The sequence below is a fragment of the Cygnus olor genome, chromosome 1, assembly GCF_009769625.2.
Source record: "Cygnus olor isolate bCygOlo1 chromosome 1, bCygOlo1.pri.v2, whole genome shotgun sequence".
Taxonomy (NCBI): Eukaryota; Metazoa; Chordata; class Aves; order Anseriformes; family Anatidae; genus Cygnus; species Cygnus olor.
The window spans coordinates 19,871,156-19,897,947 of NC_049169.1; the positions used below are offsets into that span (position 1 = coordinate 19,871,156).

Below are 26,792 nucleotides of genomic sequence, written 5' to 3' on the forward strand. Positions count from 1 at the left end.
TAATAACTGAATTTTGCTCCATTTTTAATAGTAATTCTTTTCTTTGAGAAGTTGTTACATAAGAGATTCATATTTTGCCAACAAAAATAAGAAGAATTTAAATAAAATTTATTTAAAATTAATCTTCATTTGTAATGCCATTTTCAAGATGCAAAAAGACAATCTGATGAACATTTACAGGCTACATAAACCCCAAACAAAGGTAATTTTAAAGACGACGTCCTATATAGATTCCAAAGATCATTTAAACAACCAGAATCTACATCTTCAAATACTTGGTCACTCTTCAGAATTGTCATTATTTTTTAAACAATATTAAAACTCCTCTACAGTTTATTTTCATGACATTTCAAGAGTTATCAACACTGAAACAGTTTCGTTAAGGCAAAAATAAATTCTTTATGACACATCAATAGTGTGGGTGCATACACATAAACAGACAAAGCACATTTTCAACTAAGAACAACTAAAGACTCCTAAGGGCGAACTTGTTGCTTCCACAGTTTCATATAAAATGTTCTCTTTCTGCAGTACGGCTTCCTCCCATCTCTTATCCTAGCTATCTTAACCCTATAATGCTGTATGATTTAGATGCAGCTTTTTGTTTTTTATGTTTTATGACAAACAAATAAAAGTGTTGCTCAATAAAGGTACTTATTGGGAAAATGTGATAATCAAATTTTATACGTTTCTTCAGAAACCAATTACCTTTGCAAGTGTAACAGAATGGCTTGTTAAGTAACTTCACATATTTTAAACAGCTTGCGTGAGAGTGCATGCACAAACAGCATATACTTTGTACTGCAAAAATTGTGTGAGAATACTTAAATTATCTTTCTTTCAGAAGAGTTTAATCAAATTAAAAGGTGAAATTAAAAGAAACGTTTACCTGCTCTCTTTTTAACTTTTCACGCTTACGTATAAGTTCAATCAACAAACGTGCCCTTTCAAGATCATGGCGCAGCCTTTGCCAGTACTTCAATTTTTCTTTTAAGGCTTGCATTTCTTCATCATCTTCCCTCTAAGAAAAGAATCAATAGATTTTCAGGAAGTGAAAACACTAATCTCTTTCTATAAGCTAGTTTTATGCAATTATATAAACGTATTCACTGGAAAGAAGAAACTTTTTTTTTTTAAAACATACTCATAATCTTCATACTATAATTCTTCATTTTTTCAACTATCTAGCTGAAAGCAAAAATTGTAAAACTGAAAAGCAGACCTACAATTAAGGTTATTTACATCAGAAAAAGCAATACAGCAAATAGCAACCCACCAAAAAAATATTTTCACAGCAAAATCCAAACCAGGAAAACTAGCCCTGAAGTGGTCAGTAACTTGATAACCCTTGTAGATCCCTTCCAACTACTATTGTATTCTATTCTACTCTAATGATCACCAGCTTCTTCAGAAACATCACACAAACCTGGTAGAAATGAATTCTTACTGTGCTCAACACAGTCCACCTCCCCCACCCCCAAGTAGAATCAGGAAACGCTTGTAAGAGCATCAAGATCATTCTGACTTCTGAGGACAGGAAATGAAAAGCAGATTGTCAAATAAAATACTAACTTCAAATGGCACTGCAAATAGGCAATAGAGTAATACAACCTGGACGACAATGCACTTTTAGGAAGAAGCGTTTAAATACCTGTAGTACTTAGTTGGATCTGTATACACAGAATACAGCCTTTCCTCTTTGTTTTTACTATTTTCCATAAGAAAAAGAAAGATATCGGAATACTACCTACAGATTCAAAAGAGATTCGTAATTCACCCGAAACTATGGTAAAGAGTAGAAGTCCTGCTACTAGTACCAAGTGCACAAAAGAAATATGCTTTGGAGGATTATTACATTTTAAGAGAATACTTTAATAAAGAATCTCAGGAAAAGATCCACAGCTTTGTATGCTGACCTGAAATTAGCATAACGCAATATACATCTGGTAAGTTTTTTTTTTTACTGAAACAAATAAGCAAATCATAAATAAATTCCATAAGTTATAAAAAACTAAAAAAGGATTACGGAAAACAGGCTAAGCAGGTGAACAGTAACCACACATTACAAACTGTGACACTCATAGCAAAAACATCCCTAATAGAAGGTAATTGTAAGTCCTTTAAATAAAGCTTGTGCAATTTTTCAGCCAAAAGGTACTAAAATTGCAAAAAAATTGGCTGTTTAAAAATATCTAATAGATCTGTGAGTACTGAGTAATCTACAGAATATTTTACTGCTTTATATGCCTTGGAAACGTGAAGATTAATACCTATGGCAACTATGAAGTTAGTTTTATTCAAATAAAACTTCACTAAAGTTGAAAATCCTTTACTGTCAATTAGCTCTGTATCCTGGTAAAGCAATCTGGTAACAGCAATTTGTTCCCCTTTTCAAAATAACACAAAACAGACTGAAAAACTGTAACTAGAACTTTCTACTTCCCCTTCCTAAGGTCTATTACCACTGACGGTTATTTTGGTTTTCATTTCTTTAAAGGAGCTATGTCTTGAGTTAGACACCTAATTAACTGTTGAAGGTCAGAATATTTCTGAGTAAACTTTGATAGGAGTACAAATATTAGTACATACATTTTTAATTCCTTAAAATTTCCAGAGACTCGCTGAAATAGAAAATCTGCACTGACACTAATTGCTGTTCCTGTACACCCCTTCATCTCCAAGTCCAGATCCTACGTGTGGAAAAACAACCTTTTAACTGACATATTTATACTTTTTTTCATGGTTTTACTGTTTTTAAGAGTCAAAATTTAGCTCTGGCTCTTGCCAAAAGTGTAAGTCTTATCCTTTTGCTTGCACTCATTCAATAGTTTGTTCTTTTGCCCAATGTAATTGCATAGTTCATCAGACTGGGGAACTGATTCTGCTGAAAGCTAAGACACCAAAACCATACTAGTTCTAAGGTGGGTCAGGAAACCTAAATACAGCAACAGGAAAAGTTACTTTATTGGAACAGGTCCGGTGTAGTTCATTAGGCTAAATCTGAAGGTGCAGTTGCACTTAAAAATATGTATTTTTAAGATTTTTTTTTAAAACTGAATCACTTGTTTCACCTGCTACAGATATATCTAACAGATAAACATAATATTTCATTATCTAAGATAACCAGGTAGGTTTAAATGTGCAGATGTGACCCAAAGCATCAACAGCACCTTGTCTGCTTTTTTGTTGGGCATACACTACGGTCCCTCCTTGAAAGTCACCTGGGCCTGCGGATTAATGGCAAACTTCCAGTTTTGCATCACTTCTGTGCAAAGTGATGTTGGCAGTTATACTAGCTGATACCAACTCCTTTTATACTTTATTACATAACATATAACATATACCTTAATTAAATTAAAAGATCCAGGCAAGTTGAAAAGCACTGTTGATGCACTGGCTTCCTGTATCTATCTAGTGAAAACTTGGATAAAACGAGTCCCTTTTAAAATTTTAATTTCTCAAAACCTTGCTGACAAGCACATTTTCTATTAACTTCCTGATAAAGAGTTCTTCCTCCAAACCTTTCTTTCCATAACAAAGCCAGAAAAATCTTCTTGCTGACAACACAAGACAAATTTAGAACAAAACTGACGTTTTACAATGAACTTAGTTCTTACCAAACACCAAGAGATGCATTATCCAGGAAAGCTAAAACTGGTTTTTATTAATATTGAGGGATAACACTTCTAAGTCTACACACAGAACATACACCAATTGAGAACTCATCTTCAGCTCCACCTCTGACCATAAAGCACACTGTACCAGTGGCCGTATACCAGTAGGCACATTGTCACTGTACCAGCGAATCACTCCTTATGCTGGATGTGAATATATGGGGACAGCCTCACTCCTTACAGGGACTGTAATTTAACAAGAGCCAAACAGGAATAGAATTATTGTGATAACATTGGATCTTGATCAATACAATTAGCTTTATAAAGATTACCTGCTGTTATTCATATGTCAGCCAAAACCATTTTGTGACTGCAATTAGTGTTCTTACTGAAATTTTCACTGTAGGTATAACCTTAACCAGCAGAACTTTCTCCTTTTTTATTTTTTCTCCGAATAGCAGTTTTCAAACAACCTCACTATAGCAGCAACAGCTACTACACTTTAATTTCATGCCTTATTCTCATTCAAAAATTCGCTAAGTGCTGAAAAACCTGGAATAATGGGGCTGTAAGTTTATTATTTCCAATATCTTTCCTGATTATGTAGGTGGAGAAAGAAGTGACAGTACAAACCATTCTTTCAGAGGGTTCCTTGTTCCTTCAGCTGGTGAAGTGCTACATAAGATTTTTTTTGTTTAGAACCATTTGTTGATATATCATCACCTTCAAAAACATAACCTAACTGAGCTCTAACACAGTCATTAAGAAGTAATTTTTAAACCATGGAACACTTCTTCTGCCAAACCTGTTCTAGTAAACAAACATTGCGTAGGGATCACAAACATCTTCCACTTGACATCTTGAAATCGGTTTCAGGGTTTTAATTCAGGATCCTGATCTTCACACTTCTTTTCGATTTAAACAATTAAAAACAACCAAACCAAACCAAAACAAAAAAAACCCAACCACCTCTTTTGAATCTGTACTACACTGGCGCTTAAGTTCTTGTGACTGACTGAAAACCAGGGTTCTTGACACTTTGACCTCAAACCTAAAATAAGGTAAAAACAACTTTCTCATCCAGATCGAAATTAACAAAGTCACACTCACTTGCCCCACCTGACTGGCACAAGTAATCTGCATCTCAAATTTCTGAGGAGTTTAATAAACAGCCATAGTTGGGTTTAATATGTTTTTTAATACAGCTATGGCTGTTAATTAAAGGCTTCATTATGGTTTGGCCTACACTTGAGTAATGAAGATGACTAACGCATCTAATTCTTTGTAGTTATGACTACTGTAAAAGGTATTGTAAGTACCTTTAGATGATGTTACAGAGAAGACAGTGTCACACACAGGACACTTGCTACTCACTGAACAGCATTACCTACGTATTTTTCATCAAACAGGACAATTTATTACTCAGCTTTGCTTGAAAGTTGCATTTTCTTTTCAAAAGATGAAGTCCAATTCAATTGTTATTTTTAAGAATTAAGTTGAGCAAGTGCTCCAGTTTTTACTAAAGCAATAGTTTCCAACTACTTAGAAAATATTTTCATTATTTACTTAATTTAAAATTGCATATTTCTGTAATTAGAAAAGAAATGAAAGGAATAGTGTTTATACAGGAGTGCAAACATGCAAAGGCATTTTAAACAGCTCCAATCCAAGGTCTATGTTTGTATTATTTAATGTTTGATTATAATCCTTTTGTTATGGTAGTTATTATTTAAATCTTTACAAATGTTGCAGTTCTGATGCAACAGAACATGCCATCTCAATAGCAGAAGTACTTCCCAACTACCAACTAGTAAATGCAATTTTTTTCAGACTACAGTCTAAGTCTGTACTTCCACACGAGTCCTGGACTTCTGTGCTTGTTTTTATTTATTTCTTTTAAGGACTCAAGTTCATTTAGTATTTTGTTGCTGTTGCTCTGATGTCCACTATCTGAATAATTAATTTGAGCTATTATTAGCTAACTGTCAGACGCTACTTTGTAGAATAAAAGCTTCTATTACAGAATTAAAGGATTAATCAAAAGAATAAATAGTATTAAAAAAGGGAACAATATAGAAACATACAAAAGATAACTTTCAATGTAAATTGGCCACTTGTTTAATTCCACCTAAAAGGAATTAGGGCATCTTTCCTATGAGGAAAGGCTGAGCAAGCTGGGACTTTTCAGCCTGGAGAAAAGAATGCTGGGGGGACCTTATCAATATATACATGTATCTGAAGGGATGGTGGAGCCAAGCTCTTTTCAGTGGTGCCAGGACAAGTGGCAATGAGCACACACTGGCACACAGGAGGCTCCATCCGAACATCAGGATGGAGTGCTGTGTGGGTGACAGAGCACTGGCACAAGCTGCCCAAGGAGGCTGTGGTGTCTCCCTCCTTGGAAATCTTTAGAAGCCACACGAATGTGGTCCTAGGCAGCCTGCTCTGTGTGGCCCTGCTTGAGCAGGGGGTGGTCTCCAGTGGTCCCTTCCAAACTCGGATATTCTCTTAATTAGTGATTAGTATTTTTATTTTTTCTACATAAAACTAAGAAAATAAATGCACACAAAAAGGACAGATCAGAAAGTTAGGAAGGAATGTTGAGTGTTATTTTTGTGATTATACCAATTCATGATTGATCAACAAATAGCAGTGCAATACAAATGAAATTAATAGTTAAGCTACAAAAGGGGAAAAATCTCACTAATTCAAATAAATGATAGTCATATACAAAGTTTTTTAAAGTTATAAATCACATTCTGAAGATCTAGAGGTTACTTTACAGTAACAATTCCACTGGAAATCAAACATCTGGAGAATGGAGAGAACTCAGCCAACTATATTATCAGTTCATTTTCAAAGGTAACTGGAATGCAGGAAGAATTTTCACATCATGTTTCACAGCGCTTCAAGGACTATTACACAGATCCAGGTATGGAATTCAGAAAAAAAGGTTTTAGTTATTTTCAAAGTTACTCAGTGCCTTGAAACCAGACAAAAAAAATGTTGCTAAAGTCATTCATATTACAAAAATGAGAAGCAGAATAGCACTGCTTTATGATTGTGATACAAATCTGGATTGACTGTTTTACTCTACTTTTTACAAATTTTAACTGGTAAATGCATACAACTTAAAAAAAAAAATCAAAGTTGTTTAGAAATAGGTTGAATTTAACTAGAACAAAATATAAGCACGAATTTATGTTTGCCTATAACTCCACTGAATTTTGTCAAAAGTGAAACTAAAAGTTGCATCATCAGGCCTTTGAACTTCATCCGTATCTTGTTCTTTGTTTTGTTATTACCAAACAATGTGGACAAGACCGTTCTAACTTGAACACAGAACTCATACTCTAACGTTTTACTCTGTAAAAGTTCCTGTTGTTTTTTTTTATTTTTTAAGTTGTGTGTGTCAAAGAAGAAATCTGTTTTGCATCTGTTAATGGATAGGCTAACTCATAGCACATTGATGAATGATTTCTAAAAAACCACAAACCTAATCAATAAACAATGATATTAGGATGGTTTTGGTGAATATTTTGTGAAACACTTAAGCAAATAAATGATTATTCTGCACAATTTTTTTTTTGATCTCACAAGTAAAAGGAGTTAAATAAGTAATGTGACTTGAATTTGAAACTGGACATTAAAAGTAAGGTAAAGCTTTTACTCAGTGCTGAATAAGAGAAAGTTTTTACTTGGTGCTATGTTTCCTGATTAATTTTTTACTCTTTAAAGTAAGACTTTCCGATTTCTTTTTCTAAGTAAAAAATCATGTCACCTACCTGTTGTGTGTTTCTTTGTGACTGTAAACTGGACTGCAGCCTTCTCAACAGAGGAACACCATTCCTAGACAGCCTTTTAAGCAACCAGTAACTGTGCACTCGTTCAACAAACTGCTTCTTCCGCTGAATGGCCACCTGATTCATAATCTTATTTAATCTAAAATATGGAAAAACTGATATTGTATTTTTTCCAGCAAAAGATAAAACATATTTGTCTATGGAAGTTAAACATCAGGCATATATATATATATGAATGTATACTGTACCAACAGCTATGATCACATTATTAGTTTCTTTCAATTACATCACTTTCAGCACAGTTATCTCTCAACAGTATATTACAATCAAATACATCTGCTTTACACTGTATTTCTAACAGATACGTTAAGGTACTTTAACTAATGCTAACTGATCCTAAAGGACATCAATTTTTTCCATGATCATTAATTTTCTCAAGAACAATTCCAGATTAAGGCTGAGAATAAAACTTAATGTACATTTTAGAGTAAATTTCCTACTGAAAACAAGACAGAAAGCTTTAAAATCCTACTGAAGTTTTCATATCACTTGTTGCATGCTTAATATCATCTTCACACAGAATTAGTAATTTGTTTCAAAGACAATACATCTTCAAACTTTTAACATAAAAGCACGTGAATACTCTCTATACTTGTCAATAAAACTTGTATTATTGATCTACTAATATGAATCTTTTGGCAAATAAAGGGAAGAAGAAGAAACGTTAAATAACTCAATACTTATGATTTTTACACTATGCATATGATGAAAACATCCACACAGAAAAGCTGCAACAGGGGATGATAAAAAGTTAAGCAAAATATCGTGATTAAATAAGCATAATAAAGCATTTTCTCCAAACTCTGTTTAACACATAAATATTGTTCATATAGCACTTTCCTAGAATCTAACAAACACAACAACCTCAGATGCTATTTTTTTAAATAATGACAAACTTCCCTGTTAAAACAACCCAAGTCTCGCAAAACATGACATTAACAGCTCAAAATTTACATTCAAATAAAAGTTCCTTTGAAAGAGATCTTCAGTGCTGCACCTACAGTATCTTGAAATCACAGTGCAAAAGTACAAAATCTTTATGGTTGTAGAAGTTTTTGTCTTTGCTTGATATTGCAGGAATTTGTGGCTGATGGCAGCCCTTGCAAAATTAACACCAGGTGTTTTAATATACCAACCACCTGCACTGTTAGGAGGGTTGTTCATTGAGTTGGGCAAGTCAGAGAGAGAAACGATTTCCCAGAGCTGGATGTAAGACAGAGTTACAGAAAGGATAATATGAATGAACAAAAATCTGTTTGTTCTCCAGGCAGTATACTACTACCTGTAGGAAAACTCTACAATCCATAGTAGTAGATCTATCAAAGATTGTCCAATTAAATTTAATAACAAAATAGGCAAAAATAAAGTCAAGAGAGGCATCTGATTTATAGAACACTACCGTTAAGCATTTAAATAAAAATTCTGAACATTTACATATTGGTATTTTGTAGCTTTTTCCCTTTTAGTATTAGGAATAAAGCAGTTTCTCAGCTAAATGACAGAAGAGAAATAGTCAAATACATAAACAAAATGTCAAGTTATGAGTAATCCTTTAGTAAAATGATTTTTAAGAATGCTTTGGAAGCTTGAACAGTATTCTTCAAACAAACATGCATGTGAGTCTACCCTGAGCTCGCCAAAGGCCACCTATCACCGGGTGATTTTTCTTGGCTACGTAGAAGGTAAGGTGCGATAGGTCTACTCAAGGTTACACTACAAGGAGCTACAAAGCTTTCAATCATCACAAAGTACAGGCAGAGCAAACACAGGTCTTCAAAACAGAGTCCCACTTTGTCCTTCAGCACTCTTGATGAATTCTAGCTTAACTTGAAGGAAAGTTAGAAAATCTTTCACTGACTTACTCTTAAAAGTCTTTCACGGGCAAAACAGGCATTGGTATGACTATATAAAACTTCATATACAAGTTAATTATATACCATCACAGTTAATTATATAATTTAATCAAAAAAATAAGATTACTGTCATCTCTGTCTTGAAAATAGCAAACCCTACCGAAGTGAGTCAAAAAAGCAATCAAATGTATACCTATTTGGAGAGATCTGAGAATCATAACTCCACATGAAGAAAGGTGCACTGGCTTCATGCCCATCAGATGTGGCAAGACTAAGCAAACATCTTTAATTACAGCTTTAAGTACATCTGCCCATTCACATAACGAAGCATTCTATTCTTAGATAATTATGATAGCAATGTGCTAGAAAAAGCTTTAGGAGAGATGTTTGCAGAAGATATTTTCCAGCTTTCAAAATAAAAACAAGCAGAAGGTAGTTCACAGTGCAGAAACGACCTAACAAGTTGTAGGAACCTACTGTTCTCTCCCTACCCTCCAAATAAAACCGAACCCTGGCTCTAAATATTTCATTTAGACACCAGGCATCGGTAGTAGCAATACAACGTGAATCACCTTTTTGTTTCTCAGGATGCAGAGGTCAGAGGCTCTTCACGTTGCACACATCTACAGAGCAGATGATCTCTATGACTCAAGACATTACATCTGCCATCAGCCCCTGAAAACCCTATAGTATAGTTTGTTGATCAACCTTTTGTTTAGTCAGATACTCCCAAGAAGACTTTTACGGTCTGAAACACTTCACATTTTGACAGATTATACAATCATGTGGGAGAAATAAGACACGATACATCTACTGCCATAAAACCCTAGAAGCAGCTCAGACCAGGTACTGATTTTGAAGCTCTTGTCCTTGACAGAGCTACCATCGTGGGAAAGTCTCACTCAGACTCAAATTCAGCTGTGGTGAACTTGAACACACAGACATGAAATTAAGCACACGTACCTATCAGTCTTAAACACGTTGCTTTCTGCTACCTGAGCTAGAACTAACTTCTGAAACTTTGAAACTAGTTTTTCAAACAAACTTTGAAATCCTTTGATGTCCTTAGGGAGCTTGCTGCATGCTTCACCTCTCCCTCTTCCTTCCTCCAATAAAGAGGTGTAATTTTAAAGAAATTATTGAAGAGTTAAAAAAAAGTATTTAAGTCAGACAAGAGAGCTGTTTGAAGAGTTCATAGTTTTGCAATCCAGGATCTGACTTGCATAAGACAGGACTAACTGCTGTACTACACTGTCAGCTCCCCCAAGAAGAGGCAGAACTTACAGAAGAATTTAAATCATCTCCCAGAATGACACAAAATACATCAGTGACAAAAACTACTGCCAAGGTACCCATCTACCCTAGAATTTTTGCCAACTATAAGAACATCATGAAAGAATAATGTTCTGTAGTGTTTTTATTTTGTAACAGCAAGTGTCTACTGTAAATCTAGCATTGTGCTAAGAGAAAATAAACCAGATTTAAAATGCACAGTAAACACAGGTGTATCAATTTAACCTATAGTGCTTTATCTTCAGAAATAATAGGCAAGCCTCATTACAATGAACTACTTTATCTCCCTCTTTTTTTTTATATATATATATATACACACACACACACACACACACACACACATCTGCTGAGACTGCCAAAGAAGCTAAGACTACTGTTCCAGACAGCCCACAAAGAAGGGAACATAGGATCACACACTTGAAAGGCACTACCAGCATTATTGCTTCCTGTATAACTGACTTCAGACACGTCAGAAAATGAAAAGTCACAACTATAGTGGCTACAGAAAGCAAGCAAAAGAGATGAGAACTGTCCATGCTGCCCACATTCCTTAGGGAACAGAGAATTTGTTAAGACAAAATTCCCAAGAAGTCTTCTGAAATGGATGACATTGCATTAAACAATTTCCTTTCTAAATACTTAAACAATCAACACAACTAAGTTAAACAAGTTTTCAAGCTGTAATTCAGCATAGCAAGAATCGATGTTCTCAGGCCTGAAGAACAGCTCAGCATGGCTCACAGCACACTGTTTTTACCCCTTAACTTCTCAGTTGATTAAAACGAAGAATACTGAAAAATCACAGATAATCTATAAATAAGATTTATGTATTTCTCTAAATGGTTTCTCTTTAACATTATAAATTAAGATTAACAGCCAGAAAAAACATATTTTAGATTTTTCAAAATTTCTTAAAACATTGTTGTGCTCCCACATTTGGTACTTCTAAATATGTAACTGGTCCCGTAACAGAAGCCTTAGGTTTCAAGTTCACAAACCCAACGATACCGATGCCTGCGCCAGCATCCCAGCCCAGCCGTTTTCTCAAGCAACACCATCTGACCACTGCAGCCTTTTGATGTTTTGGCACCACTAGGCATACTCCCTGTTGATTTTCTTTTCCTTGGGGGAATACATTCCAAGACTACATGGATATAAGAACATTTTTCACAACTATGGTATTTGTGTCACAGGCAACTGAGAAAGCCAACGCTACTTCCCTCCCCCAGCCCCACTTGTCTCCTACTGTAAAACACTGACATGCACTACAAACATGATATGGAGATATCTTACAATCCCATGCTTATCTTAAAAAAGAGACAGTTTGCTTTTCAACTGAAGCTTTCAAACACCATCTGCAGTTCCAAGCATGAAACCATACTCTAGTTGAGAATGAATTATGGCATTAAAAATACAAGGCATTTATAAAAGCACCAGAAGTACGAGGAGAGGAAACTGTTTTGTTTTGAAAGGGTAAGACAGACTCAAATCATTTAATTTAAAATTAAAGTTAATATACAACAGCTTTGGTAAGGAAATTTTGTTTATCAGCTGCTCTACTCTACCCCTGTCCTCACATAGAGAGGCTTGATATCTACCCTGCCAACAGCAGTACTTTTAATGGTCAGCCATCCGAACTAGGTTGTGAGCAGTAACACTCAATCCTGTATTTCTTCATTTTTTAGCTAAGTGCGTAAAATATTTTCTCTCAACATAAGAGATCTGCTGTTGTGATATTAGCAATCTCAGAGCTTCCTCCTTTCTACCGGTGGCTGCCTCCCTCTCCCAGTTTCAGTGTAGCTGTCTCTGTGGCAACTACAGCAACTGGTTACAAGGAGTGAAAACATTACCTGTGGTGACTGCGTGCCAGTTCAACACTGGAAAGCCAGCAATAGATAACCTGACGTTTTCTATTAATCTTCACTGATTGCTCTGCGGACAATGCTTGCTTTCTAACCCCACTGATATTGTTTTAAGAATTCTAATACCTGAAAATTCATACAGTATCTCTCCATCCTCGAGTTTTCAAAAATACAAACCAGAAAGACAAATTCCATCCTAAGGCTAATTATGATTTGTTTTTTCACCCCCCCCCCCCCCCCCCCAATCACTCTAAGTAATTCTGGCAGAAGGAACTTCAGATGAGAATCAGCAAGATTCAGTAAGAGCAAATGCCCACTAAACCCAAACAACTTTTAAACATGAACTAAAGCTAGTATTTTAACTTCTAAGCCTGTAGTGTTGATTTGTGATTTTGTATCTTCCTTTATCCATCACAGCTGGATTAAAGCTCCATGTGAAAGACCAGCAAAGACTAAGTTACACTCCATAAAATTATATTTAGTATCACTAAAATACCCAAAGTCTCTTGAATTGTGGTAATACCCATAAACAATTGAATGAGGTTCCACTTCACTGTGCAAATAAAATACCCCTATTTTCAAATACCAAGGCTGCAGATATGTTTTTGAAAAAGCTGTCAGAAGAAAACACGAAATATCTAAATTGAATTAACCGTTACTAAGGAAACCGAGCATCCAGGGCTTTCAAGCCTTGCTCAGCAAAGTTCCAGAGAACATATCGAGACTCCCAGGAAGCAGGAAAAAAAAAAAAAAGGACAGAAATATTAACTACAAATGATTACAGTAATTCCACTGACACTGATTGGAAAAGAATTAACAGAAAAACAGAACAAAAAAACAAACTGGGGAAGTTCCTGCTTTGGGAATTGGAATGAGTTCTGGCACCTGGCCAAGCACTCCTCCTAGCTCTGTATATAAAGCTTCAGCTTTCAGAGAAGTATATGTTTCGTGTATGTTTTAACATTCCAGCTACTAAATTTGCCTCTCTCTGCTACATTGAGTCTGATAATATAATATATTTTTTCACCGATATATTTCCCAAAGCCTCAAAGTGTCTTCAGGTTCCTATTTGTTACTTAAAATTTTATTGGTATTTAATTTGATTTTTATCAAACACATAGGAAACACTTGTTCGTGCTTCATAGATCATGAAACTAAGCAAGCACCCTAGAAGTTTTCTTAGATAGGAAAGTAGAATGTTGCACTGAAGGGCTAAGAAAATGCTACATTAATTCCAGTCACTTCTCTATTAGTTATAACAGGTTACTTTGTTCCTATCCTCCCAATGAACTCTGTGACCTTCCAAACCTTCGGATAAGGTAGAGGGAAAAAAACAAACAAACAAAAAACATAGCAACAACAAAACCCAGTCACACTGGAAAACTTCCTTAGCCTTCTCAGAAAAAATCACATGCATAGATTTCCTTCTGCCTCTTTCTATACATCTTAGGGTCATGACTTTTCTTTGAAAGCATTTGAAATATTTGTTTTTGTTGTAGTAATCATAACCATACCACCTATGATTTTGAAATATAATCTCAAAAGCTAAACTCACATCAGCAAAGTATTAACCAACTAATAAAATATTAACCCAAAAGCCTTTTGTCTATAATGGAAATTTCAACTTATTTTACAAATTTTTGTGCATTTTGTAACTTTGACTACTGAATAAAAAACCTGAATAAATAGTTCTTCAGACAATTCATACTGAAAATCTTATTTTTGTATAGAATTAAAAGATGCATCACTCTCTAATCGCCACAAAAACAAAACAGAAAACAACACATAATGGAAGTTCACACAATTGGTGAAACTCAGAAGTACCAAGGGAAAAAAAAAATATTTCAAGTAGCTGTGGTGTTTATTACTGTTAAATTCAGGTCATGAATTTTGACCTCCCTAACTTTAAATCAAACCCTCTGAGGACGCACAGAGCACTAATGATGCACCATACCAAAATATCTAATGTATTTTAATCCCAATTCTAAGCTTCTTTGCCCTGTACACATGAAATAAACAAAATACACAGACACAAAAAAAGAAAACTATATCTACAGTATTTTCCTGTATCCCTTTTGTAAAAAGGGAGTGTTTAAATATGAGGCATCATTTCCACCCTAAGGATGAGGGGGGAATCACTTCCCAGAAATCAGTCAATATTTGGCCTTTACTGTCAGATACAAGTTTGCCCCCCCCCCCCCCCCCCCTTTTTAAATGAAATTCCACTTTTTTTTTTTTTTTTTTTTACTTAAATACATTTACTAATTCTTATCTAAAAAGGCAACCGGAGTCAAGATGAACTGTCTTGAAAATAAAGCTCAACAGTTACTGTTTTAATATTATTTTGTTTGCTTTAAATAACGCTGAGGCAAAGCTGGTGACCACTCTAGAACCTCGTTTCCTGATTTAGGCATTTTTTTTTTTTTTTTAATTTAAGCAAGAAGGGTAGGATGACTTCAACAGATGACTTCTACGCATATCAGAGAAGGTTTTGAAGTTGACCCAACTGACAAGAAACATCGGTGACTGACTGCTGGTGGTATCCCCTTTCACTTCACACCTAGGTGGTTCCACCACCTCATTATTAGGTGTAACCCATAAGGCCTATCTCCATCATGCTCTCCTATAATTAAAATAAGGATTCCCACATCATTGTGTGAAAGTATATATACACGTGTATTCAAGCTAATAAGTATATGGCTAATAAGCAATGGTCTGGATTTATATGGCTTCATTGCAACACTGATCCTAGTAGCATTATCCAAAGTTTTTTTCTGATGTTGAACTTTAGTAAGTATTTATTATTATTTTCCCACACTGACAACCTTTCAGAAGGTATTAGAGAAAACCAACGCACTAAAACATCAAAATAAATCCCACAAAGAAACCCTCAAGCCACATGTACAATGAAGATGCATCATCCACGAAAGCAGACTGACAGTGTTTCAAAGGCCTTCTTATGTGTTTCTTTCTGCTTATATCGTGTTTCATCCATCACTTGCTGTTCATTTGTTTTTCTGGTCCATGTTCCACTTTAGAGGCAATGAAGATTCCTGTGTCTAGATATCGTAACTACAGTTAACTATTTGTTAAGAAAGTAGGGTAATTTCTACTGGATAAGTTACAAAACAAACAAACACACACCAGTTCTGCCTTGAGACACACAGCTACAGAAAGCCGGTTTTACCACCGGGAACAATATGCTTTCTAATCACAGCAAAGGTTAACATAGAAATTTCTGGTAATACAAAACACGTAAATGTTAATTTCTAAAGACAGCTGAAAATATCTTTGTCTCAACAATTTTTCTTCTCAGTTATCTGCTTGCTGCTTACCTACTTTCATAAATATCTTTTATTCTTTTTCAATAGTATGATGTAACGCAGCTGACAGATGAAAAGCAAGCACAATGCCTTGTTCCTATCTATTATTAAAGTGGTGGTTCTTTCGCTTATTTTTTGTTCCCTGTACAAGTATTGCATTTCAAATGCTTTCTTAATTACAGACATTACATATATACCACGTAGAAACAGAAACTAAAAATGAAAGCAAATAGTTATATACTTTAAAATGTCTGCTTCCACTTAATAGAGCAATAGCTGCATGAATGGTGTTTTTAATGAAACAGATTACACGGTGTCTCAGGGTATATTTCCAAAATACTGAGGACTAAGTATTTTATTTACCTTTTTCCCCAAGTATATGTCCACAAAATCCTAGTTATACAAGATTTTTAGACAACACAAATACTACTATTAGCTTTGCTTTTCATATAGCAATCACACCCTAGATGCCTCTTTCAGCACACAAAATCAAGAGACTACACCAAAACAATGTTATTTGTACTACAGAATCAAGCACTCAAGAGAAACCAGATTAGTTGTAATGTTCTCTCTGAAAACTTTCTTTGTGCATCCATCCCATCCACTGAATAAAGTAGCTGTTATGAAGGTATATGATAGGTACCAACAGGGTAAAAAATTCACAAGAAATGTACAGAGCTAGTACAAGTTAACTCATGCAGACAAGAAACAAGGTTTAGATTGTCAAGTCAACAATAAAAGCCAGAATTTCCTAACTCAGAAATTTTGGACCTGCAATCTAAAGAAAATATTTTTTGTATTTAATTAAGAAAAAAAAAAGACATTTACTCATTTACTTAACTAGGCAAAATTCAACCATCACACATCATCAGTGAACTATGCACCTGCACCTTGGCACTGCAAAAACAATTTGCCACTGTTTCCAGACAAATTAGCTGGTGACAGCAGGAGGTCGGCATTCTGACTTTTATTGCCAAAGCACCCAGGTACTGCCTGTCCCTGCCATACAGAGCTTTGGCTGGAGGCAACGTCCTTCTCCCCTCCCTCCTCCACACAGCGTAGCTGGCTCTGACACTTCCCAGAAGTGTAAGACTAGATTAAGCTCATTTCTGTGTCCTGGAAAAAAAAAATGCTGATGAATTCAAGAGAAGCAACAATCTTCAACACTTTATATTTCAAGAAAACATGAGTGCAATTTCCTACCAAAGAGAGAACACACTTCTGTAGACAGAAAGGTCTGATGCAAGTCATATATATACATATGAGATTCCCCAGTAGTCTCATATACTATTCCAAGTGCTAAGCAACTTACTAAGGAGCCTGCACTGACAGCACCGAAAACTGAAGACACCTCAAGGCTCTAATGTGACATCCTGCACCTTTGAAAGTGGGTACTTAGCTATGGACTTCCTAAAAAACTGAGGTAAGTAAGAGAGGATAGATAGCTGCCCAGAAATAAAAAGGAGGGAGGGGAAAACAAGCATTCGTCTCCTATTACTACCATTTAAAATTTTCTGACCCTACACTCAGTAGTTCATAGATGACAGTCTGTGGGGCCATGTAATAGACAGATTACAAATGACTAAGGAATGACGCTACCTGGGTAATGTTAAGTAGATACAGAAATTCATGAGGTACAAAAAGTTGTGAAAAATTATGAAGTACATTGTTTTACACCAGTACTTTTAACATATCTTGAGTATTAAGACAGGCTTCTTAGAGTACAGAATTATTATAATAGGTGTCAGTGTACTGTCCACTCTTCCACATACACTCACCAACACACATCCCTTCCACCTGTAACTAAACATATATGGCAAGAATGGTTTCCCTGAGCAGGTGTGCTCAATGGCTACATCCACCAAATATTTTCCTGCTCACTATATTCTTCATATTTGTGTACTACTGCTGCTATCATATTAAAAAAAAAAAAAAAAAAACAGCCAAAGAAACATTATAGTGTAGATATTAATGATGAAGAAATTACACCAAACCAAACACCACGGCAAGTGTGCACTTCTGATACAGAATACAGTATCAGGAAATTGTATTTTGTCAACTAATACAAATACCCATGCTTGCATCCAGTAACATGAAGCTGAGCATACATGGAATAAAGTTGACTCTTTGCAGTCTTGGAAAGAAGTTTAGAGATCAATACCCTTTACAAGTCTGTTCCTCACATGTAACAACACTGTTAAAAAGAATGAATACAATTCTGATGATAGTATCCCTTTAGTGTTGGGGTCTGACTTTCACACAAGTTACCTATGGCAAGCATTACCAGTGCTACAACTAAGAACATGCATTCTAGTTCTCAACTCTCACATAGTCCATTGTCTTTTGTAGTATGTCCAGAGAAGGGAAGAAAAAAATAAAATAATCAATCAGGCACGTCTTAATTCAGTCAAAGGCAAATTCTTTTATATGAGCTCCCCCTCCCATGGACAAAAGCACCATTTCAAATAACAAGATTTGTTGCTAACTGTCAACTTAAGCCTTTCTTCAGTGCATCACCAAACAAAATCAAGCAAATCACGGAAGTGAACAGTGTAACCATCTGATGTTTGCAAACACCACACATGAGCTAAAGGCTGTTTGTCAAAGTCAATACATAGGTAGCTACATACATTAGCAAATCTTATTGCAGAAAAGGACTGCAATCTCAAAACATTACTTATTTAGATTAACTTAACTGGTTTTAAATGTTCACTACCCGAGACTTTGGGTCCAGCTTTCAAAGAGCATGGTTTAGTTATATTATTTATATTATCCTAAGAATCTTGTACACGATTAAGCTGCACATGGGAATTGGTGCCTCTTTTGAGAAACTTTCTAAAGTGCTATTATTAACTTCAATAAGAATTTAATTCAAGGGTTAAACAAACATACTGATGTTGTAAAAGCTGGTATCAAAACAAATACTCAATAAAGACAAACTTGGTTTTAGTCCCAATAGTCCAATTTTGCATTTCTTAGCACAGTGAGTTATTTATCAAACGTTCAGCAAAACCACAGTTGTATCTTTCTAATCCAGAGCTTTACTTCATTGCTCAAATCCCCAAAACATATATTTCCACTGCTGAAATGCATTATAAGTGAAAGAAATCTGAAATGAGATGATACAGCTCTTTTAAACTATGCTGTAGCTAATCTAATTGGTTCCAAAACCTTTAACCCATGAAACAAAGATATACAACATTTCCATTTTGCTCCATTCTGTTATTACATATAAAAACACCACTCGAAACACCCCCACTTTCTCATGCAGGCAACACTTCTCTAGCCTCACCAGATCTAGAGCCATCTGCAAGCCCCCTGCTCATCACTGTTAAAATACAAAAATATGGCATGTTAAATGTAAAGGGCAACTTCAGCTCTGGTGTTTATATTTGCAGTAGTAACAAAAGCTTCTGCGAGAACTGCAACAGGTACACTAGTAGAAGAATCGGCTTAAACAGAACTTCTTACAAAGAATAAATTTGTAAGTGAAGACATGGTTAGGATTAAAACTTTTGCAAGTTCATTAATTTTTGTTCAAACAGAAAGATTATGCTACAGTTACAGAACAGATTTGATAATAGAATTGTATGAGAGGGCACATTCGTTTTTGGTTACATGACTAAGAATGCAACTAAGTTACAATCAACTTTTCTAAAAAAAAAAGTATACAGGTTACCAAATTCCTTCAATTCTTCATAAATGCTACTGTATTTGCAAAAGGAAAATGCAGATATAGGAGAAAACTCCTGAAAAATTACTCTGATCTGCAAGGAAAGTATTTCTTGGAGGGCTTGTTGTACCCGCATAGATCTTAAGTTACAAGTTTATGCTTAAGTTATGTGAGATAAGACAAGATTCAAATCCTATATATGCCAATTTAATTTTTATTTTGGAAGTCTTAAAGCTAGGAAAAGAAGTTCAGATTCCCAAATTATAAATACAGTCAGCCCTGAGCTTGGCTTTTTGAAATGAATGTCAACTACATAGGCTGTTGCGAATTCAGTGGATAATTTTCAAAAGTACAGCAGACAACTGCACACACAACATCGTTTAGTCTGACAAAAAAAAAAAGGTTTCTGAATTCAAGGTCAGACCACTTACTAATTTATCTAAAGAAGTTACAGCATTTTTAATGCTATTTCACTGAAGTGCAATGTACATCATTTACACTAATCCCCTGAATATGGCCTTTAAGGAAGACATAGAAGAAACACACAAAGGCTTTAAGTCAGTACCTAAAAGCATTGGCTTAAGATTAAACAGATAAATACATAAAGGTTTCTCTCACTTGGATGGTTTGCTTACCTCTGGGGGGGGATATAAGGAGCAGATACTGTTGGCATAACTGTACAGGGCTCAACCACTGTTTTCTTGGCCTTTTTTGTCTTTTTTCTGACTTTTGATGTAGACCTAGCAGTTCTGACTGATCCCTCCTTTCTACAAACACCGTTTTTGATTTCAGCTTCTCCATAAATATTTAGAGGTCTCCGTATGCAACCTGGTGGAGTATGTACATCACAATAGGCAGTCTTTTTTACAGAGAATGTTGTCCCACTGCCAGTTAGTTCTTTCACAGGTTCCATTTTCATATATAGACCGGCTTTTTGAGCACACGTCACATGGAATGCAGTATAGCAGTTTGCTTTGTGGCACTGGATGCAGGCACCAACACCTTTCTGTTTACAGAGGTAGCATGTTAACTTCCATCTGGCTGGGGGAATGTTCCTGACACCATCAATTGGCTCGATAAAAACTGTATTGGCAAATCCAACTTCTGGAATCCACAAAGCACACACAACATGTCCCCAGCGATCATCATCAGTCTTTTTAAAGGCACCTCCCTTGTTTGGGCACAGCACACAGTCTACAGGCCGAGAACGGGACTGCAGACAGTGTCTGCAGAGCCACTGACCCTCAGGTATATATGGCACCCCATAGCATTCCTGATGTACTGCTAAATTACACATATCACAAAACAGGATTACATTGCTGTTCTGACATTCACCATCCATGCATATACAACACACTGCATCTTCATCAATTAAAGACTGATGATCACCCTGTTTTTGGTTCTCACAATAAGACTCCTTTTCAAACCTATCCATAAGGAATTCAAACATGTTTTGTGAAACAACTGACACTCCATCACTTTTCCGCTTTTCATTTATTATTTCTAACCATGCATAATCTTCCTCATCCATGTCATACTCAACTTCATTATCAAGTTCTTCTGCTGACTTCTCAATGAATTTATAATAAACTGGAGGTCTCCGAGGAGCTGAAGGGGGACTGTATTCAACAATCCGTACTTTTGGTTCTGGAAGAGGAGTTGTTGTAGCAGGTATACCGTGTGAGCTCGGAAGAACTTCATTTTTCTTTTTCACTTTGTTATTTTTATGCCGTTTGCTTCTTAGACAAACTGGTGGTCTTTCACTATTTTCCTTATTGCTGTTGCATTCACTCATTTCCTGGGCTGTAAGATCATCTTCTAATATAATCTCTAAAGGATCAAAGATACTGATCCTGTGCAGGCGACCTTCAATTTCTATTTCAACCATTCTTTGAGCTTGAGCGTACGTCAAGGTTTCTCGTGTAGGGGAGTGCTTAATATTGCATGGGGAAGAAGAATGCCTTGCTGCCGATACTCGATGGCATCTTCCTTTTCTCCTCATTTGGTAATGTTTACCTAAAACGAGAGCAACAGTTAAAATTATGAACTCTGAAAAATGATTTGAAAATGTTAGTTTTATTACAGTAAGAGAAATAACTTAAGCCTTATGGCTCCCAAACCACCTATCCAATTAAAAAAAAAAGAACAGCAACAACAGAAAAACACTTCTCGCCCTTAGTTTATAAGACCGCTCAGTCTTGAAGAAAATAACTTAATGATAAAATGATCTCCTAAATGCTAGCTTCTCTAAGTAAACACAGCCATATAAAATCCATAACAAAAATGCTACAGATGAGCTAACGGGAACAACTCTGCATGAGGAAAAAAAGAATCAGAAATGCCACAGAAAAATAATATAGCTGTTACATTCTAAGAAAATCTTTAATACAGTAATTACAATTGCTGAGTAATTGGAATTGCAATTAAAAATGCAGTTTCAATTTTTTTTTCCCTGAGCTTCAGATTTTTTTCTCTAGATCTCCCCTCTAAAAGTACTTACATAACCCCGAGACTAAGTTTTTCCCACAACTGTATCCAATACAGTTTGAAATACGTTAAGAGCTCAGTTAGTACACCTATACTTACAGCTAGAAAAACATGCATACCTCCAAATTTGACAAGCATGCGGTTTGACAGCTTTTTTTTTTTTTAATTCTTCATGAATCTATTATTCTTTACCTTACTACACTTACCCACAGAAACGGTTCTACAAGCATTGTATCTGAGAATCACATCATTGCCATGGCCACAAAGTTATCAGCATCAATGCACATTTTACTGTTTTACATAACCCCCATACTAGCAGGTTGAATCCGAGTCAGTGCCAAAACTTTTGAATACCGAGAGATGCACAAAATGACAAGAACACAATTAAACTCGCAGTGACCAATATGGTGAAGTATGGGCTGCAGTTATGAAATATTCCACTTGTAATTTGACTTATGCTGAAGGCATGCTCTGTGCATCTGTGCATGCACGCATCCCTTACACCCTTGTCCCTCAACCCATTCTTCAAGAGTTCTCTTCAGCGACTGGAGTAGGTAAGTATCTCCCTGCCTTTAAATTCACACCCAAGCTCTTTATAAAATGAAAATGACATCATTTCCAAGTTTATCAGCTACTGGAACAAGATCAGCACCCATTACACACAACATACCAAAAAAAAGACTTCTTTTTTTCCCTAGCATGAAGCACTGTGACTAGGACAGGAATGCATTTTGACTACAGAAATTCTAGTTGAGAGCTTCCATGCTTACACTCTATATGACATTTATTTCCCCCCCCTACAAAGGCTGAACACTATTACGGAACCAACTGATAACCTCAAGCTTAAAAGTTCTTCTACTCCCCTCTCTAATAAATCATTAATAAAGAAAACTTCAACCTCAGGTACAGAAAAAACAACTCTTGATCTTTAATCACCTGCTTAAAGTGTTATTAGGGCCTCCTATTTTAATTCTGATCAGACAGAAATACTGCGACACTAACAATGTCAGTGTCACCTATTAGTTAAAATAACTCAGCTAGCATCAGCATGTATTGCCAAAAGTGCAGACAATTAGAGATCAGAGCACAGTTATTGTCACAGTTAGTGTCACGCTACAACAGCACTGTAGCTATTTTATCAAGAAAATAGCAAAGACTGGAACAATTAATATGCAAAACATCCCATGGAGCCTGCCTTTTGCTTTTGTTCAGTTTGTGACACCAATTTCAAGAAATCCACCTTTGAAGTCCTGAAGGAACTCATTTTAAGGGAAGACTAGACAATTTAGGCAACAAGTGTTAAAAGCAGCTCTTGAGAGGGTCTCATCTATCTGCTATCACAAACTGACCTTGGTTTCCCAAAGAGAAATTAAAAAGATGAATCTAAGCTACCCTTATTATTCATGTGAAGATTAAGCATATTACTCACAGATCTGACTTTTACACAGATATTCCTTAATTCTTATTACTTGTTTTTATAGCACAAGCTCAAAACCAGACAACAGTCAGTGTTTAATCATCACACACCTCTGATCTGCTCTTTAAAAACAACGGAAGAATAAAAAAGGATCCACCTCTTCAAACAAGTTTGGAGAAATATTTAATAATCTAGTTCTGTTAAATAACATAGGATTAAATTAGACCTATTTCTTAACTCCAGAAGAAGTTTATACCGCTAATGCTGTTACAGAAGGTCCAGTAACTAGAAACAGACATACGGATAATTTAACTGCAATTAGAAGTTAGTTCCCACAGTTTCACAACAGATTTTGTAATTCAGAGGCCAAAGATAACACAACGACCCTGATTTGTTTATTAACGTGAACAAATATGAGAGATTTTTTTAGCTAGTACGCATTGATGTGTCAGTGTACAGCAACCTACTATGGATCAGTATGGTTTCATTTTATGGTATTTTTTGATACTTGTCTTGAATTTAGTCACCAATAAAAACAAACAAACAATAACAAAACCCAGATCATTTCGTTACGTTTACCTCATACAATTGCACTTTAATTTTGTCTAGATGTAAACGTCTGTGTTTTCTTTTTAAATCTCTCTTCTTACAACTATGAACAGATATACAACCAATGCCTATGAGGATAGTGATTGTTTTAAACAAATTACTGGGGGAGACATGAGAGGTAGCCTTCAGAAATCAAAAATTTTGCTACTTGCACACATTTAATTATCTAACCTAACCCAGTATTACAGTATTATAATAATATTTTCCAATCTCTCTACACCTATCTACCTGAAATTCTTAAGCATGGCTGCAAGCTGGCAACAAGAGGAAGAAACTATTTTAAAGCACATGTATTCTCACTTAGGACTACTGTCATAAATGTCAAACTGTATGAATCAATGCCAAACAGTGCCTGAGCTAATATCTAAGCATCTTCCTTGTAACACTCAACTCTACATAAAGCTCGATCATGAAGCAAATTACAATTTGCTGGGAGAATGGATACCCTACAAACATAACGCAGTGAACACAGAACTGGAATGGGTACTAATCTGGCTTAATTTTGTAAAACTTAAGTGTGAATAACCTAAACACTCCAGGAGCCAAAGCAGTGGTGGCTTTGTTTTGTTGCCCTCACATGTCTTCTATTTGCAAGTGTCCCATAAATATTCCAGGGGAAGACTAGGTTTCTACATAGCAAATTCAAGACCGGCTTTTGGTCTGCTTTTCCTAGTTAATTATCAGACACCTCTCTTCTCTCACCCTCTAGAGTATCCTGCAGGCCCATAGGAATGAAGACTACGTACATAACTTTGAAAAGCAATAAACTATGCCACCAGTTTCCAGTTGATATCAACAGCGACATCACGCTTTCAGCAGAGTAATTTTAATATACTTCTGTCAGAAGTTTTCTGCCTCTTTCAACAAGTTGAAGAGTGTAGGAGATCAAACAGGAAAGTTTGCAGCTCTTCCCTCTCGGAACTACCTCAGCTGCTTGGGAAGAAAGTCGCCAGCAGCCACTGTGCCCTGCCACAACACAAGCGCACAAAGACAGCTGTCTGTGAGGGCGAGGCCCAGGATCACCAACAGGAGAAGCACCACAACGCACTCTTTACTCGCAAACTCCTTTCACAGCGTCCGTCCCAGTTACCTTCACCCAAACTGCCCAGATCTCTGGACGCCCCGCTCAGGGGACTGGGGACTGTCGTTCTCAATGGGCCATCGGAAGCAAAACGACACCGGGGCGCCGCTCAGCCCCAGACAGTGAGGCAGGGCAAGCGAACGGTGCTGACGCGCACGCGGGGTGGGGGGAGGTGGGGGGGCACCACCCACGGCCTCGGCTGCGGAGCGGGAGTGTTTCCCCTCGGGGGCGGCACGGGGAGGCTGAGAAGGACAGTGGCAGGCTGGGAAGGACGGGGGGAGGCAGCTCGGCCTCGCCAAGGCCGCTGCGGTGACCGCCGGGGCTGCCGCAACGCGCCTCCCCCCTCAGCTCCCCCCCCAACGCCTCCCGGCCCCCGCCGCCATCTCGCCCCCCAACCCCTGAGGCCCCACCCCCTTCTCCAGGCCCCGCCCCCGGCGGCTCCTGCGCGGACACTTCCTGCCCACGCCCAGGGAGCCTCCAGCGCGCACGCCCCCCTCCGCGCCCGATGGTTCCTGCCCGGCCCCGGCATTCCCCCCCCCACCCCGCTCCCCGCCTCCCCCCCTCCGCCCCCGGGAGGATGGTTCCTGCCCGGGCCCATCACCTCCCGGCCCTTCCCAACAGCCACCTCCCTCCCTCCCCTCCGCGAAAATACTCGGCCCACCAAGATGGCGGCTGACAAAACAGCCCGAGCGGCGCCCTCCCCCAGACCGCCGCGCTCCGCTTCCCCCCCGCGCAGCCTCCACGGCCGCCGCCGGGCCTGGCCCTTCCCTTCCCTTCCTCCCTTCCCTCCCTGCCCACCCACCCCGACGGCCGGTGGTCGGCGGGCCCCGCCGCCGCCCTGCCCCGGCTTCACTCACGCTGTGGGAGCCGCCGAGGCGCGGCTGACAGACCTCCCGCTCCGCCTCTGCCGCCCTAATGGCGGAGCTCCCGCCGCTGCTGCTGCTGCCGCCCGCTCCCGCGGCGGCGGCAGGCGCTGAGAGGGCGGCGCTGCCCGCGGCGGCGACGGCCCGGCGCTGGCTGCGGGGCTGCTGCTGCTGCTCCTGCTGCTGCGGCCGGTCCGGGCGCATTCGTGAGGCGCGGCGCGGGTCGCGCTCCGGCTGCGGGCTTCGGCGCTCGGCTCCCGGGGCTGAGCAGCTCCCCTCCCCCCTCGGCACAAACAATGCGGCTTCACCACAGCGCTGCGCCGACGGGGGGGAGGGAAGGAGGGAGAGAGGGAGGGAAGGAGGGAGAGGGAAGGGACGGGAGGGCGCCAGGCACCGCCCAGACCCGCTGCTGCCGCCGCTGCCGGGCGGAGCCTGCGCGCCGCCGCCCGCCCGCCCCTCGATGGTGGAGGCAGCGCCGGGCCGCGCCTCAGGGGACAGGGCGGGAAGGCTCCGGCCCGGCGAGGGGGCACGGAAATGCCTCAGCGCGGGGGGATTTAAACCCGGGCGAACAGTGTGTGTGTGGGGCGGGACAGGGGAGGGCTGCTTCATTACGAAACCAAAGCTCGGAACTGCGCGTAACTGCGATTTATTATTTCTCTGGGCAAAGTCCAAGCTCGAGCTTAGCAAATTTGTTTGAAAGTTCACTCTTACGTCGTCTCCGGGTCGTGGTTCTGCTTTTGAGTAACTGGTATCGGCCTTCACGTTTTGAGCGAGCAAAAACGGGTTATTTCTAGCTCCCCGCGCAAAGGACAGCCTTTGTGGAGTATTATTTTTAGACAGCCATGTTCGAGATC

General features: G+C 38.0%; 1 protein-coding gene across 4 annotated transcripts in view; it reads right to left on the reverse strand.

Moving 5' to 3' along the window:
• Positions 1-26,367, reverse strand: part of BRD1 (bromodomain containing 1) — a 58,517-nt gene extending 32,150 nt beyond the window's left edge. For 2 of the 4 annotated variants that reach the window (XM_040549149.1, XM_040549139.1), the window contains exons 1-4: positions 25,933-26,356; positions 20,117-21,497; positions 7,400-7,556; positions 890-1,021 (exon numbers count right to left, since the gene is read on the reverse strand). In XM_040549149.1, the coding sequence (XP_040405083.1) occupies positions 890-1,021; positions 7,400-7,556; positions 20,117-21,483 (1,656 nt within the window). In that variant the 5' untranslated portion in view covers positions 21,484-21,497; positions 25,933-26,356. Of the gene's footprint in view, positions 1-889; positions 1,022-7,399; positions 7,557-20,116; positions 21,498-25,084; positions 25,443-25,932 lie in introns of those variants that run through there. The other 2 variants (XM_040549128.1, XM_040549134.1) reach the window with 2 other exon arrangements.
• Positions 26,368-26,792: the final 425 nt, after the last annotated feature.